The following is a 19,214-nucleotide window of genomic DNA, read 5'->3' as shown; positions in this document are numbered from 1 at the left end:
AACTCTTTTATAAGAGCATCCATAATGGAGCACTCCATTTTTTAGTACTTAAATGGTCTCACATAGACACATCATCAATTTATTATTTTTTTAATAATAGTACCTAATAGGTACTCAACCCCTCCAATGGAGCATTTCTTAAAAAGTTCTAAAATGGGTCCTACCAATAACTCCAAATCATTAAAATTTGAAATTTAATTTAAAATAATATTGCCAAATTTTAAGAATTACATAATTAAAAAATAATTTAAAATAATTAATAAAATAGTAATTTTGAGAGGAGTAGAATCCTTCAATTTGGTTTTGATTTATATGATAGGAGTATTTATTAACGGTAAAAAGAAACAAACAATGACTACCAAGTCTATATATGGTTGACATTAAATTTTTATGCCAATTTAAAAATTGTGATTTTTTTATTTTTTGAATATATTAAATAAAGTGGGTCCCATAAAAAGAAGAGAGAGAGAGTTCTTATATTAGAAGTGGTACCTATTAGGTACTAAAATGTGTTGTGCTCCAATGGTAGTACCTAATAAGTACCATGAGTACCTAATAGGTACTATACCATTGGAGATGGTCTAAAATTTTATTGTACTATTTTATAAGACATTTTTACAAAGGTGCGTTAATAAAAGTTTCACAAAAATATTCTTAATTAAAAGAAGAGAAATAAAATATCGCAATTTCTCTATCTTAATAATTGAGGGTAATTTTAAAAAGCGAATAAACATTATAGACAAATTTAATGCAGAACTATTTTTCTTAATTCGTGTATTTTTGTCAATGAGACCTTATATTTTGGGACTGAGATAGTATCCCGTGACCCTTTATCTTTTAAATATTTCTTAATTAGAAGTAATAGCAATATTCTCGTTTCAACACTTTATATAACTAGGGATGGCAATTGGTAGGGTATGGGTAGGGTACTATAGTACCCATCCCCATACCCGCAATTTGAAAAAAATACTCGTACCCATCCCCATACCCGCATGGGTAACAACTTTTGTATTCGTCCCCATACCCTATGGGTACCTGGGTACCTAGGTACCCATACCCGTACCCGTTACCCACAATTTTACTAAAAGTAAATTGTTCAATTATAAAATATCATATCGTTTTAATATAATTAATTTTTTAAATTTTTTTTAATGTTGACTCGTCAAAATTATAAACAAAATTTTTACTAACATCATGTTAAAGTTCATTTATTTCTTGACATATTCACATTGTGTTTGTATTATGTTATAAATAAACTTTTTTATTAAAAATTTGTAATAGTTTAATAGTATTGTATTTTTTAAAATTGATATACATATGTAATTATATAATAATATATATAAAATAAATAAATATATATTATGCGGGTATGGGGCGGGGTGGGTACTAAGTTACCTGTACCCGCACCCATACCCGTTGATTTTTGCGGGTAATTACTCATACCCGTGCCCGTACCCAAAATGCGAGTTTTTATCTTACCCATTATAGGTATTTTTTGCGGGTACCCACCGGGTACGTGAGCCGGATTGTGTTGGGTTTGGCCAAAACCAAAACTCAAACCACATATGGTACTCCGGGATGGGTTTAGTAAAATAACCACCCGTTATAACATTGGGCCGGGTTGGGTAAATCCACTAATTTCCGGGTTGGATTGGGTTGGGTTGTGGTTACCCAAATTATTTTTCTATTTTTTTTATTAAATATCTAAATATTGAATCATCATATTTTCTCATAAAAAATAACTCAATCAATGTATCTTGTTGAAAAATAGGGTAACTTTTTTTCACTATAAAAAATAATCACCCATTTTTTTGTGTAAATCTACTAATTTACGGGCTGGATAGCGTGTTATCCAAATGATTTTTTTGTTTTTTTTAATATCAAATGACTAAACCATGAATCACTATATTTGTTTATGAAAATTATTCAATTTTTTAAAATTTAAAAAAAATAATGCGAAAAGTTATCATATTTGTTTATAAAAATTATTCAATCTTTTTTATTTTCGTAAAAAATAGTATAACTCATTTTCAATATAAAAATATTTAATAATCAAATGAAAAAATCTTTAGTATTTTCATAAAAAAATTTCAAGAAACATAGCACTAGTGGGTTAGTGGATTTTTTGGGTTGGGTCCGGTTTTACCCGAAACCCGATTTTTTTAATGAGTTTTTCATTTTTGAAATCCATATTCACCCAATTGCCCGACCCAACCCACTTTTTTGGGTTGGATTGGGTGGTTTGACCGGATCGACCGGATTTGCCCAAACCATGTACACCCCTAAGTGAAAGGATCATCTGTAGTCCACAAAACATCTCTCCTCCAATTTCCAATTTGTCACCACTAGCACCTCCGCATTTAACCGCCACTATGGATTTGTACTCCATTCAAAATGCATAGAGTTGTTGCTTCAAGCATAACATGAGTATTCTTAGCAGTGCATGTTTCTCCATACTGATGATTTATTCATACAACTGTTTCTTCAAGCTGACATTGAATTTTATTACTACCGCTTCTTCGAGTTAACCTTGAGTATTATTACCACAATCTCTCCAGACTTAGCTTTGAGTATTATTATCACTGTCTCTCCTGGCTAAGCTTGAGTTTTGTTACCAACACCTCTCTAGACTGACCTTGAGTTTTATTATCACCGTCTCTCCAAATTGAGTTGGAGTATTATCACCCCCTCTCTAGAATAAGCTTGAGTATTACCTTCGTTCTCCAGACCGACCTTGAGTATTATTATTATCACCGTCTCTCCAGACTAAGCTTGAGTATTAATTCTTACCATTACATCTCAAAACTGACCTTGAGTATTATTATCACCGTCTCTCTAGACTGAGGTTGAGTATTCTTGCCACCACTTCTTCAGGCTGATCTTAGGAAACCATAATATCGCCGCATCAACAACTTTGCGATCACCCCTCAATACCTTGTATACCTGACTTAATGCTTCTACACAATTCCGTTGAATTTCCACAATTCCAAATTATCTCCAAAAAGTCCTCGATGTCAAATTTAGTATTCATTTGGTGCACACTTGAAAAATTTGAACCCATGTCTGCATTAAAATAAATATGAAAAAATCATTCATGCGCGACTTACAATGTTTTCTTGACATTGCTTGTTTCTTCAATTCTTACGAAAAGAGCTATGTTGAAGAAATATTATACTTACATGGTTTTCATGCGAGCGGAAGATGGCCTTCGAGTATTAGTGATTGTTAATTCACTTAATTGTATTAATGTAGCTAAATTAATTATGTACAAGGTTTCAACAATAATAATAACAATAAAGCTCATGAGTAGGAGTGAGGCATTTAACTAGAGTAACAATTGCAACGATGGCGATGATAACCCAATAGACATAACATGAGAATTGTTCAAAAGTTGGTGCAAGAGCTGGAACTTCTTTGATTTCATGACGTGAGTTGAGCCTTTCCTACTCAATGATGATATCAATCACTTGTCATGTTGCCTTGATCAGATGTTGATCTTCAAAATTGTAGATATTGTGATAGCAGCTGAAACTCTCCATATTTGTTAGTAGTTGAAAGGTTGCTATGAGATAGTATTAGAAGCTTGTTTAAAGGAAAGCTAGAATAATTGTGTGATGAAGGAAATATTGGAATAGGGACTAAAAGCTTGTAAGAGAAAATGTGATTGATTTCTTGGATGCTCAATTACATGGTTGGAGTGCCTATTTATAGGCCTACATCACCGCCCTTACCATAGTGGTGTGTTTATTTTAATAATTTAGATGATTCTAGACAATTCTGTAAATTACTAGATATTACAATACTCTAGACATTTCTAGCTTTACAATATCAAGTAGCTTCTAGAAATTTTCATCACTCTTCAACACTCCTCCTCCTTGATGTAAATTTCAGTAACTCCAAGCATAGTTCTTAGCAGCTCAAATCTTGCTCTTGGTAGTTCCTTCGTGAATATGTCTGCAATTTGTTCTTTTGTTGTGCAATACTCGAGCTGGATTTGTTTAGTCGCCTCTGCTTCTCTGATAAAGTGATATTTGATTGCTATATGCTTGGTTCAATGATGATGAACCGGATTCTTAGCCATTGCTATAGCAGACTTGTTATCGCAGTAGATATTATAGTAGGCTCATCTACTTGTTCACCCATGTCTCCTAGTATTCTTCTAAGCCATATAGATTGACTTGTCGCTTCAGCCGCTGCCACGTACTCAGCCTCTGCTGTGGATTGTGCAACTGTAGCTTGCTTCTTAGATGCCCATGAGAAAAATACAGATCCTAGTGAGAAGGCATAACCTGATGTACTTTTCATGTCATCTAGTGATCCTGCCCAATCACTGTCGGTGTAACCAAGGATGGAGGTAAGGAGAGTCCATGGGTGGGTGGTGGTTCAGAAGCCGAGAATGCCAAGGAAGACAAAGGATGGAGGTCACAATGGTGGTGGTGCTGCAGGATTTGAGAAGCAAGGAGCAAGAGTGAGTGAACGCAGGGGGGTCGCTATTCCAAGTGTTGGAAGGTGTTCATGATGATACATCCAATGAATGCAGAGCTAATAAAATGGTTTCAGATGCTGTGTTGTATGTGGATCCACCGAGACATGATACAGGAAGGAATAATGGGAGAATTGAAGGTGCTCAAAAAGTTGCTAAAAGTGGAGCTATAATAGTTGAAAAAAAGCAGTACAATCAAAATCAATTGATTGGAGAAAGAGTTATTATTGAGGGAGGAGCTAGTCAAAATGTTCAATTTACAAACCAAATATACATATCCAAGGCTAGATCAAGAAGATTTGGCTATGTTGCTTGAGCCTTCCCAAAATGAGGAAATTTATAATGCTATTTTTAGTATGGGAGTATGGAAAGCACATGGAAATTTAATTCCATGTGGCGGTCGGGTTATATGTTCATGCGCATCGGGAAGTCCATATATTGCACATCTGAACACCAGTGCAGCACATAAGAAAAGTTACATCACTTGATTTAATGTTCTTATTAGAGCATACTCGACATTAAAAAACTTACATCTAATTATGGAGGAAATTAATAGTGGTGATTGGAAGCCTATCCGTGCTGGTAGGAATGGGCCGGTGATTTCGCATTTGATGTTTGCTGATGACCTGCTTCTGTTTGGTCAAGCTACTGTTAAGACTATGCAATCGACTATGAAAGCTCTTAATATTTTTTGCAACATGCCAACAGGTGAATTTTAGTAAAACATCAATATTCCTTTCGTGCAACGTTGACGCTAGTGACACCAATATGATGGTGAACATGTCTGGAGTTATCTTTGGGGAATTATCTTGGAGTTTCAGCCTTGGGAAGGACTCCGAGGAAAAAAGATTTCCATTATCTGGTCGATAAGGTGAAACAACATCTCCCTGGCTGGAAGGCACAACAACATCTCTTGTCGGTCGAATTACTCTTGCAGTCAGTTATTCAAGCTATTCCGATTTATCCAATCCAATGATGTCAACGCCAATTCCAAAGAGATGTCTGCATGAAATTGAGAAGCTTCAAAGAGGATTCATCTGGGGAAACAATAGTGAAGGGAGGAAAGTTCATTTAATTGGTTGGGACACTCTTACTCTTCCTAAGAGGCTTGATGGGATAGGATTAAGAAAGCTCCACATTATGAATGGTGCTTGTATAATGAAGTAGGTTGGTCTTTGTTACAAGGAAAAGAAAGTTTATGGGCACAAGTTCTGGTAGGAAAGTATGGCAGAGGTGTCGCGTTAAATGAAGAGGCCGATTCAATGGAGGAAGGTGTGGAAATTGGCTGATATAAGTTCAATGCATATAATTTTCCTGTTTTCAAAAGTGAAATGGGTACTGCATAATTAGATAACGATTACATTCAATATGAAAATGCTTTGAAGATCAAGTACATTTATTAGTGCAAATCACTTGAAAAGATAGGTGCAAAGGGGAGCCAACCTTTTGTTTTCTTTATTATTATTTCTTTTCTTTTTTTGACAATATTATTTCTTTTCTTTTAAACCTTAATTATTGGTGTTTGTAACAGAAGAATTAACCATATGTTGTAAATGTTCATCTTCTAGACTTTTTAAGCTCCATGTAAAGCAAAGTTTTACTGATTTTCCATTGAAAACCCACAATATCCACAAGCTATTAGAAACTATACTCACTACATCAAATTAAGATATATTTTTTAAGTTCCATGGAATGCTAGAGGATCCATTCTCCTCTTTTTGGAGACCAAATGAGTAAACTTAACCTAAACATGGAACAAATGCATAAAATAATCCAAACAAAATAATGATTACATTACATTTAATAGGAAAAAACTATTGATCAAACAGTTTACATACATAAAAGATCACAAATATATAACATTACAAATAAAAGAGCACAAGAATATATTACATTACAATAGTTTTCTATTCTTGCTCCTGTAACCTTAAATCTATTTCCTAAATTTTTATACAATAGTATAATAGTTGGAAATAATTATTCCATGTCATCTCTTAGCATTCCCTGTAGCCACCTGGGTTATGAACTTAGAATTATTGCATTTCCCCCCATTAAAATGATGGCTAATTCTTCCATAAGAATGTGACCTAGGGTTATAACCATATTGCGCAGTAGGGACAACAGTGTAACCTACAAACTGCGGAGGAGTAGCTGATGAAGGTGCAGCATACCCTGGGCGTGATTCATAGTTATTGTGAAGCCATGGTTGTCTATGACCCATTGGTGTAGCATATGACATTGTTGATCCATTCATGGGATGATGGTATTTATTTGCATCTGTCTTGATCTGCAAAGAATTTACAATGAGTCTGTGTGATGCCTCTCTAAGCTCCCGACCAGAACAAGATCTTGTGAGGTTTTCCCTAAAATAGAAAACCAGAACAGTAACACATTTGGTAAGCTAGATGACAAGATATTACATTGTCAAAAAATAATATAAGATGATCATTATTCCATGCTAATCAACAGCAACTAACACATTGAACTTCAAAACTTTTGACCCAATATAATTAAATCAAAACCTTACCTTCGACTTTCTTCATATCTCCTACAAGAATAAGATCCCCGAGGGTTTATCCTAAAATAGAAAACCAGAGCCACAGTAACAGTGTTAGTCAGTTAGATGGCAAGATATTGCATGCTATTCAACAGTAAATAAATTGAACTTCCAAGTCCTTTAGCCCAATTCGTTCAAAAAAAGACTTTCAAGCCAAATATAATTAAAGCAAAGCCTTACCTTTGATTTACTCCATATCTACTACCCGAATCTTCATGCCACATAACAGAGTCAGGTTTTAAATCCTCAATTGCCAAAGTCTGCAGAAACGGTGCATAATTTTATTTTTCCAACTACATTGACAGTATAAGCAGATGAAAGACTAGAAAGCATATGCTAAGTTGAACAGTGAACCCAAAAAGAGAAACATGAGAGCTATAACACTATAAATAAGAGGTAGGTAGAAAGTTTAATACCCTTTTTGGAAATTTAACCCCATGTGGCGGTCGGGTTATATGTCCATGCGCATCGGGAAGTCCATATATTGCACATCTGAACACCAGTGTAGCACATAAGAAAAGTTACATCACTTGATTTAATGTTCTTATTTAGAGCATACTCGACATTAAAAAACTTACATGACATGATTATCCATGATGTCTTCCATGCCTGCAACAGGTGACCTGAAGATGCGAGAGCAAGGTTCTCCATTGCAGGAGGATATGTAACCATTCATTCCACCACTGCATGTATTCCATAAATAATATCATAAAGTAGTCGAGCAAGATCTTAAGTTTGTCATTATAAATAGAAGAATATATGATGCATACACGTAGTTTGAAAAAACAAACATCCAACATTGAGGGTTTCAAAACCTTCCTCTCCCAAAAATAAGTTCAAAAATTCAAAACATTATGCACCAACCTTTCTATGGGATTGATTCTTTCCTTGACATCAGCACGTTTACAGTTAGACATGTTTCTACATTTGTTGTCGAGGTTACTAATGCACCCAGAGAGAGGATGGCATGAATTCACAAACAGCATGTTGAACATTATTGTATTTCGTCGCTTTTCCTCCGGCTGTTTTTATAATACACAGAATACCAACAGAAATTAAAATCAGTATACAGTAAGGGGGGTGGGAAAGGGTGGGGAATGAAATGAGAACAATTAACTGAACAAATGTGCATTAATAAAAAATTAATAAAGGAGAGCTATACGGTTAACAAGTTTTCTATTTTCTGAACTTCTGCAAGAAGTCGCACTTCGTCAATAAAAGGCAACTTCGCAATACCCTGCAAAAAAATGGATTATATTACAAACTATGTTGTTGTCCTGTTAAGAAAAAATCAAGATAAAAGCAAATTCAGTAGGAGCCATACCTGCCAAGTATAGCGTTTTCCATTCATGTCCACTTCAAAATCTGACACACGACATCAAATGTTAAATAGGGGTGCAAAATACAGGCAAAAAAGTGAATTTTCTAAAGAGTGTATGCTTGTATTATAGACATACCGATTGGATAAAAATCAATAATTGGAGAGTTTGGATCAGTCATAAGTTTCCTATACGGCTCAGGCAGAGCTTGAGAGCTGCAGATATGTCATAATTTCCACGTTACCGCAATTCAAGCTTAGCAAGTTACAACTTTTAAGGGGAAAAAGGGATAGCAGGCAAACCTTGCAGCAGGAAAAACTCCAATAAGCTGGTCAAATGGTTTGAACGGAGTACCCAACTCAAAATTAATATTAAGCTCACCAAGGCCCTTGAGATCAGACGCAAAAGGGGCATAATGGTAAGGATAATACCTGTTTTATAACGAGGAATAGGAAAATAAGAAAAATGATATAGAATAAAACAACTAAAGATTCATAAAGGTGAGAAAAGTCATATCAAAAAAAGAAAATTCAACACAACTAAAGATTCATATAGCACTCTGAAGAAAATTAGAAAAGTGCTCACTCACCATTGCCAAGAACAAACACCTTCATAATAATAATGCATCACCCAACATAGACCTTCAACGTATTTCAAGACCTAAACAATAAATAAATTGCAATAAGAAAACCCATATCCTCATGATTCAAAACCAATCAAACTTCAATTTTTAACTTACAACATCTTTCCGTATAGCATCACGTTCTTCAGGAGTTTTAGCAGAAAAATTTTCCTCATAATACCTCTCTTTCCAGCCCGGTTCTCCTAACTTAATCTGTTACAACAAAAAATATATTATCTACAACAAAGTGAAATAACTAATCAAGATAAAGGAAGTCTATTTGAAAAAAAAAAAAGCAGCTACAATAACAAAGCACAAATATGCAAGCTACAATCATGATCCAAAAATCCTTTAAAAGGTTGTTACATTACTCCCTCCGGACTCAAATATAAAAATCAATTGCATACATATTAAGAAAGATAGCTAAATTCATTTAATTTTCTTATTGTAACAAAAAAACTGGCTCTCCACTCTGCAAACTACCACTTTTAATCATTATACAGGGTGAAATTAGTTAAGAGTTAAAATAACGAATATTTAATCTAATACCATAGGCAGGATAATTTACAGACTATTTATTCAATAAATAGAAAACTTCAACCATTAATAAAATTAAAAATCCCAGACACGATTATATGCGTTGTGCTTTACCTTGTCTTCATGAGCACCTTTTGAGTTGAATACATCAGATTTGTCAAGAAGTATCTGCTTAAGTTTTGTTTTCAATTCGTCTTCGTTATCTTGAACCTGAAAGGCAGAAGAATATTAGACTCCAAGACAAATTACAAGGAAATTACAAGCTGAATATAAAAAGTTAGCACATACATCTATAACAATAGCAGCAGCAACATTTTCTCCTGAAGATAAATTAGAAACTTTAGGGGGCTTCTCAAGGAGCTTCCCAATATCATCTCCAGTTGCTTGTCTCTTCCGACGCTTTATATTTTCCATTTGCCGCTAAAGAGAGATCAAATAACAGAAGAAATTGTGAAAAAACTAAACAATAAACACCCATTTTCCTGCGCAAAGGCAGGACACATAAATACAGCACAGCACAGACATTGAGCATAAGACTAATGATCTCTCTCTACTTTGTTTTCATGAATAACAAATCCAATGTGAATCACGATTAGTGTTACTATACCAAAAAATGCATGAAAAATATCCAAATATTTTAAACTTCCATAATCCTAAATTTTATCAACTTAGCAATTGTATATAATGATAGTGTTCCTCTAATTATTTTGAGATCAGACAGATGTAGTAAATGAATAATAAACAATAAATAATGATAGTGTTTCAAGTTCAACAGACCTGATGAAGTTTAGCTCTTTTTTGGAATATTTTATTTTCATGTGATCCAACAGCCTGAATAAAATGTTCCACCCGGCTTAGGTTTGGCTGAAAAAATCAGGGGGGGGAAAAAGATGTTATGCACAAAGTTGATTTAGATGGAAAACAACACATATATGTCAATCATCACCCTCGCTACTATCAAGTAAGTACCTTACTGCCATTTGTCAAATAACCGCCCAATTTACTAAATTCCTCCTTGTATACTGTCATCAGCGAGTTAATTGCACCCTATAACAGCAGAAAAATGTCAGTTACATAACCTAAAACAGCAGAAAAATGTGCAATCCAGATAATAAGCGGCTGGTACCATAATACCATATGTATCATAAACCAACCACAACTCCTGTATACTTAAAGACCAATTACTTTCGGTCAATATCCGCAAATTAATGGTTATAAAATATAACGACAGCCACAAAACATGAAATGAAAATTAGATGCAAAACAGAAAAGATAAAGACATAAAGAACAAGATATCTAGAATGCCGTACCTCGCGAATCTCTAGCGTAGGCATATGTGGTAGGAAATCATTCCCAACAAAAAAACATATAAAGACAACATCATCAAGTATGCGTTCAAAGTCAATCTTAAAAGGAGGATTAGGTATCCTCATTTCATATTCTAGATATTCCCTCAGAGTCCAAATGTTCAGAAACTACAAAAAGAAATATGTGGAAGTAAGAATTAAATATTGAAGCACCAACATTATTTCAGGGTAAATTTAAAAATCTATCTCAAACACCGACCTGGAAGGGCAATTTAGCAACAGGAGCATCTCCTTCCCTTGCCTTCCTTTTTGGCTTTCCTTGACAGTTTGCAGCCATATGACCCATTTGACCGCACAGAAAACATTTGTCTTGTCCGGGAGTAAATACAAGCTGCAATAACCCGTTATTTAGCAAGTTATATGACGAGGAAATTCTAACATAAAGAAGCCAATAATATTTCATATACATTCTTTTATAATCAAGATAAGTTCAGCATGCACAAACCTCTCTAAGGATTGAAAAGTGGATTTCATGGGTAGCCAGAGCCAACATAATCAAATCAGCATCCTGTGATAAGACACACCAAATTGACAGATAAGAATAAGTAGATGACAAAGGATGCATAGAAGATATCGAGTGAAGGTCGATAATTAAATATTGGAAGATATACATACCAAACCATACATGCAATGGCGTGTGTTGGGATCATATCCTTCAAGATTTCTTTGAAGGCGAATGAAGGACATGATCTTATGCTCCCCTTCGCCGGGAACATTGGCATCAGAAAGAATAACCTTGAGGAACATACAATATATAAATGAGAGTATTAAAAAAGTTGTGCTAAACTGAGAAATACAATTTAGATGATACAGTTTGATGAAGTTGTTAGTTACCTTGATATTCTTCCAACCAGGATCACTGTTCAACCTAAGATGAATATAGTACTGAAGTGCAATTGACAAAACAGCCATGAATTCAGTTCCAGGTGTGATTACATTTGAATCAAATGTCTGTGACTCTTGTTTAGGAGGAAGCTTTCTTCCCTCCCTCTCAAATTCATCCCTTAACCTCGACTCTTCAGCAGCGGCATCGGATGCGTCTTTAGCAGCCCTAAAGCGCCTAGAGCGTTGTTGGTTCATCTTAGCCCTTGGAGCAACACCATCTATAGCCATAAATAGTAACTTCCTGGGGCGCACGATGACAAAAAGTCTGTCGATGTAAGTAAATATCGACTGAAACACTTCATCGAAAGTGGTAGGTGAGGGCTGCGATCAAAATGAAAATGAAAATGAAAATGTGAGTAAAGAGATTATAAATTGAGTGAGAAAGTAAAGAAGAATGATTTGATTATTACTTACCATATCCTCAGGATGGAAACAAGGGTGAATTACGCCATTCATATCGAGGTAAAGATTATCGTATTCATTGTTAGGGTTTTTCTTAGATGTATCCACGGGGATATGAACGCCGTCGACAACCACCGATTCCTCCTCAACGGAGTCGACAACCACAGTAGGATATTTCTCCGCCATCCATCGATAGAAAGCTGGTATACCCATCTTCTTCTTCTTCTTTCACCGCCGTGTTCCTCTTCTTTCACCGCCGTGTTCCTCCTCTTCAACCTTTCTTTCTTTCTTTCTTTCTTTCTTTCTTTCTTTCTTTCTTACTTTCTTTCGCGGGAAGTTCAAACAAAAGGAGCGAGATTTGTGTTTTCTATTTTTTAGGGATTTCTATCATCGGCTATATTTATAGATAGATAAAACCACCGACTTTTAGTTTTTGGGCTTAAAGATCACATTTAAGGCCGATTAACACGAAATTAGATTTAGATTTTAGATAAAAGATATTTTCAGATAAAAGATTTGTCTTTTATTTTTTTGAGACAAAAGATATTTTCAGATAAAAGATTTGTTTTTTATTTTTTTGACACAAAAGATATTTTCAGATAAAAGATTTGTTTCTATTTTTAAGTATATCATTTTTTTAAAACAAGTATATCATTTTTTTATTTGTATTTATCTTATATATTTTTTTATATTTTTAAGTATATTCATTTGTTTCTATATATATTTTTTTTAGTGAAATTAAAATGAAGTATACAAAAATTGCAACATGGTTAAAACATATAAGGATATATAAGTAAATTTGGTGGTAATCGACTTTAATATATTAGAAGTACAAGTAATTATATTTTTTATATTTTTTTAGTGAAATTACAATGAAGGATACAAAAGTTGCAAAGTGGTTAAAACTAATAAGGATAAATAAGATGCTTAAGGTGATAATCAATTTTAATATATTAGAAGTAGATATAAAAGTAGAGCTCTAAAAATATGAGTTAAAAAAGGGACCATTTTTGTGAGGTTAATAAAATAGGGAAATCAAAAATTAAATTAAACCAACAATATAACAACTTATTAGTATAAAAAAAACAAATTTAATTTTTTTTAGAGGGGTCGTGGCCTCTGTTGGTCACCCTCCTAGCTTTGACTGTGTGCGAAATTTTTATTTGAATCACATGTGGGTGCACTGATTGATTCAAAATGCTCCAGTATTTTTTGTTTGAGTAAGTTTTTTATCTCCTATATAAATAGAGGAGACCGCCTCACACCAAAATTCTGAAATTTTTAGAATTCTCTCTCCTCCGATTCGTCCTTTTATTTTCTATTATGTTCCTTTTGATTGCGAATGGTCATCACGCCATTTTCGAGTGGTCAACATACCATACAAGATGTAACTCAATCGTTTTTCTACATTGTAGTAGTAAATCAAAACAATTTGATCCAAGTTGTTTTATGATGGTGATATGTAATTGTTTTTTTGCCTTGCACACAATTTTAGACAGTGTCGCAAAACGTCTTAAAGAGACAACCTAATCTACAATTTAACCCGATAACTTTTTGAATGACATTTTTTCTTAACACCATTTTCTAGATTAAAAAAAAAAACATTTATTACTTCCTCCGACCACTAATATCACATAAAGTAGACTAGAGAAGAAGGATTACTTACCCTATCCTCAGATGGAAACAAGGGTGAATGACGTCATTCATATCAAGGTAAAGATTGTAAGTGCACATGCATTCTTGCTTGTTTTGAATGATGTCAAAAATAGGCCAAATATGTTGATTAAGGAAAGGCAAATAATTGACTTTAAAAAGGTTTTCAAAAATGCTTTTGAAACAAAAAAAAAAACTTGTTTTTCAAGCATTTTGAACTGGTGCATACAGGGTATGAACCGACGCATAAGTTTCCCAGAAATTGTGCACTAGTGCATGTAAGAGTTGAACCGGTTCAAGGTCATTGAAAATCAATTATCTCAAAACAAAATGTTTCATGTATCGAGACCTATGAAGCACGGACACCGCGACACGACACCGACACGGACATGGCGACATCGCTAATATAAAAAATATACGACACCGACACCTCTATATATTTATAAAACATATAAATTTAGAATCAAAATATATACATGTAAATCTAAGTTAAGCAAGTTATTTCTTAAAAAAAGATTGAAAACAAGATATAATAATATTTTACATTTTATTTATCCATCTACTATCGAAAAACTAAAAATATTGATCAATAAAATGTAAATTATCTACATATTTTATCTTTTCTTTACCTTTTCGACATATCTTTAACTCTTGTAGATATGTCTGATATGTGCCTAAGGAGAGTATAAGCAAAAAAAAAAACAATTTTTTTGGGACACTTGTCCGACACGTGTCGCATGCGTGTCTTACAGGTGTCGAACACCGATCAAAGAAGTGTCAAAGTAAAAGAAAAATTGACTTTTTTTTGGACACCGGTCTGACCTATCCGACACGTGTCGTAGAAGTGTCATACGAGTGTCGGACACCGCGACACGCCTAATCATAGAGGTGTCGGTGCTTCATAGATCGAGACTTGTTTTATGTATCAATACACGACTCTTACTGGGAAGACTTGAACCAGTGAACCATTTACACAAAGCTTCAACAATTTACTATCTTCCATGAATGTTTGTGATACTCAAACCATTATTAGAATACAATTCAATTCTTTCTTCAGAGGAGACTGTATTCATCATATTCTGCATCAAGAGGAATGCAGGTTGTCTTGCAGGTGGAATGTCCATAATTTCACTGTTAAGCATAGAAACCACTGCAGCCATAGTAGGTCTGTCTGCAGCTGATTCTTGTACACATAGAAGTCCTATATGTATGCACCTCAAAATATTCTTTTGATGACAATCATCATATATTTCTGGTTCTATTAAACTTAAAATATTGCCTTCTTTCCATTGAATCCAAGCCTAAAATAAAAACAAAAATCAAATTAAAGTTTTATCAATAAAAAGTCTAAATTTTTTTAATAGGAGTATATCAATTTAATTCATATGCAATGACAGTGTAAAATTTTTATACATTGTCAATTAGTCATACCACTTGATCATTAAAATATTGACTTTCATCATATCTAACTTTTTTTGACGGTATATCTAACTTAAAACTCATATAAATGATGGTTTGTGATTGATTGATAGTGTTAAAGTTTTACACTGACAGTGCATCAAAATGATTCTCTTAATATATCTCTACTTGTGAAAACTTACAATTCCTAGGAGAGTCAAAGCATTTTCACTTTCAATAAAGCTTGAGTTTCTTCTTCCACAAACAATCTCAATTAGCAAAACTCCAAAGCTGAAGACGTCTGATTTATCCGAAAATACTCCTTGCATTGCATATTCTGGAGCCATATAACCACTGCATTGGAATATACATTAACAGTTAACTCACCAACTATGTTGATATATAACATTAGATAAACAAGAAGGTAAACTTACTATGTTCCGACAACTCTTTGTGTATTGGCATGATCTTCACTCACTTTAAAGATTCTGGCCATACCAAAGTCAGATATTTTTGGATTTAGCTCGTCATCCAAAAGGATATTACTCGCCTTCAAATCTCTGTGTATGATTTTTAGCCTAGAATCCCTGTGTAGATAAAGCAATCCACGAGCTATTCCTTCTATAATGTTGAAGCGTTTTTCCCAATCCAGGAGTTTATTTCTTGACGGATCTATAAAAGTCAAATTGTCACAACATATTATCTTGAACTTATCCGAAGATGCATCTAAATATAAAACTTTCAAGAAAACTCACAAGAGATTAATGAAGTAAATGATGAAAGAACTAACCAAAAACATATGCATCCAAACTTCTATTTGGCATGTACTCATACATCAACATCTTTTCGTCTCCTTCAATACAACAGCCTAAAAGTCTTACAAGATTGCGATGCTGAAGCTTAGAAATCACTACTACTTCGTTCATGAATTCTTCTAGCCCTTGTCCAGATGATCTAGAAAGTCTTTTAACCGCTATTTCCTTACCATCTTGCAGTATTCCCTGGAATACAATATCATAAGGAACAATAATTAACAACTAATGACTTCAAACATTATTAAACTTAGCTTGATTTAATGTACCTTGTATACAGGACCAAAACCTCCCTGTCCAAGTTTGTTGGATAAATCAAAGTTGTTTGTAGCAGTTGCAAGCTTTTCAAAATTATATAGTAATAACTCTTGTAGCTTCTCTTGTGACAATTCTCCAATTGCATTGTTAGTGTATCCTTCAGGTTTTACAATTTTGTTGAATTGAAAAATTCTGTTCTGCTTTTTTCTCACTGAATTATTAAAGTATAACAGTTTAGTTTTTATTCAAAAATCAAACATGTGTTAACCAATGAAGCATGGACACATACACAGACATCTGACACGACACCGAGACTGACACATCAAGACTGGTAATAATTTGAGAAAATGACATAACTCAATGTAATTATAAGAGTCAGTGTCGTGTAAGTGTTGGACACTGACGCGCGTCCGACAATGGGACACGCCTAATCTAAAGCGTGTCTGTATTCCATATTCTGTACCAATAAAATGTAAGCTTGTATGCCAAAAAAAATTATCAACATGATACTTACCAGGGTTTGAAGCCCTCATACAAATGAAATATGCAGCAATGATCACAATTATGATAATTCCTGTTAATACTGAAATTATAATGACGATTGTTCCTTTATGCCCTTTATCTGTAATTGAAATGGTCAAGAACCAGATATGAATTTTTGGTCAATAGTACTCAGTAAAGGAAAAAATACTAACATTAACAACTAATATTACCTGATATGCCAAGTTCAGCATAGGGTACACGAACGTTTAGATCGGATCCTCCAGTTTGGAATTGTTGTATATCAATTAGTTTTCCATTCCAAGACATACAACCAATATCAGCATCATATGAATATGCAATGCAAGAGCAATTCATCAAACACTGGTTTTTGCATTCATCTTGTTCATCAAAAGACAATTCTGCAAAATCCGGTACTTTTACCGTGTTCAATTTCAAGAAACCATCTGCTTCATTACCATTTTTACTCTCGTTTTGATTTTTCGCAATCTCACATTGCAAAACTGTCTTCCTTACACATCCACTAGTCCAATTTTTTTGATTCCACTCTTGTTTGTTTCTTGGTTCAAACCCTTCTAAACAGCTACAAATTGGTGACCCTTTTGAATTACAAATTCCAAATGGACCACAAAAACCATAAACATCGCAATCCGATCTATGATTAGTCCATGTAACAATCCATTCCTCCTTTTCAATACTCCAAGAATTTTCATGAAGTTGACCTTGCGAATTCAAGGCGTAGATCACTAGTCCAAAGTCATCTACTCTGAAAGACAAATCAACCGTTCCTCTCGTACTATCTTTCTCAAAATGAAAACCGTTAAGATACCGTGTTCCCATGTCTTGTATCCCAATAAAGATTTGACCGTTCCACGGGCCACTTCGCCAATATGGCCGAGTTTTATTCCAAACAAAAACTTCCGGAATCTTCAACCGTTCAATGCTGAAAGAAAAGCTTCCGATCAACGGATCAAAAGGGGTTCTCCATGATGTGAGGTTCATGTTACTTGTAAACTTCATGCTTGGTAACAATGCATTTGAAGGATGATCAAAACTCTCCCATATAGTATTTCCTGTTGTTGAATCCATCAAAACAAGACTTCCATAATCCGAAAGTGTGAAACTAGAATTGGTTTTCGATGAAACATTGGAAACATTTGATGACCAAATAACATCTTTTTGTCCATTCAATACAACAAGATTGCCATCATTTGATATTGTAAGAACTCCTAAAGAATCATTGATCAATGGTTGATCTCTATTAGCAACCCATATAACAAAGACTTGAGTTTTGCTCCAAATTCCTACATAACGGTTTGTGGAATTTTGAGGTGTGAAGAATCCTAAGGTGAAATTTCCACTGTTTGATGTTAGAGTTTCGGAGTCTTTGATGATTTGTGATGAAGAACAACATAGTAATAATGTGATGAAATTGAGAACTAAGATCAAATTATTGTACTTGCATAAACCCATTTTAGAAATGAATAAATTTGGTAGTTTGGTACCATAAGAAATAAAAGATGTGTGCATTATTTTTTGACTTTATACAAGTTCATTTTTTTCTTCTTGCTTTGGACATTCAATATTCTCGTCTATGACTTATGAATCGAAAACTCTAAATCTTATCTCTTCCTTAAAGCATATCAGAAAAAATAATGTATATGTTCACACTATTAGTTGGTTAAAGATATCATTTTAATTAGATGAAATTTATGTGAATATCTAGATCTTATTATGTGAGATTTATACTCCCTCCGACCACAAAAAAAACACTTCAAATTTTGGACACAAATATAAACAAAAATTGGTCAACAAAAGTGGATGTATTTGGTTCAAATCTTTAACCAAATACATCAAATTTCTTTGACCCACTTTTGCTTATATTTTGGGACGGAGGGAGTACTACTATTTCTAATATATCTTTATTTAATCATTTCACTTTTCAAAAGTTTATGTGATTTTCAAGGCATAAATCACTTTTTAAAAGGTACTATAGTAAACTTAACTTATGTTTTACATTAAATCAAGAAAATTAACTACACTTAACTAAATTTTTTAAACACCGCGTAAACGGTTGTTTTTTCTTATATTTGTGTCCCGAGGGAGTATTTAAAGTGGTGATATATACACGAGTTGAGAGATCACTTGTACATAGTTTTATTGATAAATCCTTAGAATTCGAGATTTTATTCATTTTAAGGGTATAATTTGAACTACAAAACTACTTGACGAAAAAGTATTAGTATTCAAAAAAACGTGTGTTAAAAATTGTTGTGTAACATGAGGAGTCGGGTCGGGAGGATCATTACATTGAACTAAAAACAATTACATAAATATGTTCGAATACATCTTCACTTAAGATGTTAGATGCATAATTCATATCATTTATATATTGTTTAAATTCGCTTAACATGATATCT

General features: G+C 33.7%; 2 protein-coding genes across 2 annotated transcripts; both read right to left on the bottom strand.

The window, feature by feature from the left end:
* Positions 1-6,404: 6,404 nt before the first annotated feature.
* On the bottom strand, positions 6,405-12,491 carry LOC123889325 (5'-3' exoribonuclease 3-like). The gene is made up of 22 exons (XM_045938611.1): positions 12,185-12,491; positions 11,720-12,091; positions 11,501-11,620; positions 11,331-11,393; positions 11,085-11,216; positions 10,829-10,993; positions 10,488-10,565; positions 10,296-10,382; positions 9,807-9,938; positions 9,633-9,728; positions 9,099-9,194; positions 8,949-9,019; positions 8,662-8,790; positions 8,498-8,574; positions 8,365-8,405; positions 8,203-8,277; positions 7,905-8,062; positions 7,619-7,723; positions 7,457-7,532; positions 7,221-7,300; positions 7,011-7,061; positions 6,405-6,846 (listed from the first exon to the last, which is right to left on the bottom strand). Exons 1-22 carry the CDS (start codon positions 12,383-12,385, stop codon positions 6,471-6,473), a joined length of 2,781 nt encoding a protein of 926 aa, XP_045794567.1. The 5' UTR covers positions 12,386-12,491; the 3' UTR covers positions 6,405-6,470.
* A 1,773-nt stretch (positions 12,492-14,264) lies between these two features.
* Positions 14,265-18,379, bottom strand: LOC123889323 (G-type lectin S-receptor-like serine/threonine-protein kinase At1g11330). The gene is made up of 7 exons (XM_045938609.1): positions 17,007-18,379; positions 16,808-16,915; positions 16,305-16,504; positions 16,014-16,224; positions 15,658-15,895; positions 15,427-15,577; positions 14,265-15,126 (listed from the first exon to the last, which is right to left on the bottom strand). The coding sequence occupies exons 1-7, from the start codon at positions 18,322-18,324 to the stop codon at positions 14,818-14,820; spliced, it is 2,535 nt and encodes an 844-aa protein (XP_045794565.1). The 5' UTR covers positions 18,325-18,379; the 3' UTR covers positions 14,265-14,817.
* Between the last annotated feature and the right edge of the window lie 835 nt (positions 18,380-19,214).

The sequence above is a fragment of the Trifolium pratense genome, linkage group LG6, assembly GCF_020283565.1.
Source record: "Trifolium pratense cultivar HEN17-A07 linkage group LG6, ARS_RC_1.1, whole genome shotgun sequence".
Classification (NCBI taxonomy): Eukaryota; Viridiplantae; Streptophyta; class Magnoliopsida; order Fabales; family Fabaceae; genus Trifolium; species Trifolium pratense.
Note: the sequence above shows the minus strand (reverse complement) of the source record. Positions and strands in the feature narration are given on the sequence as shown.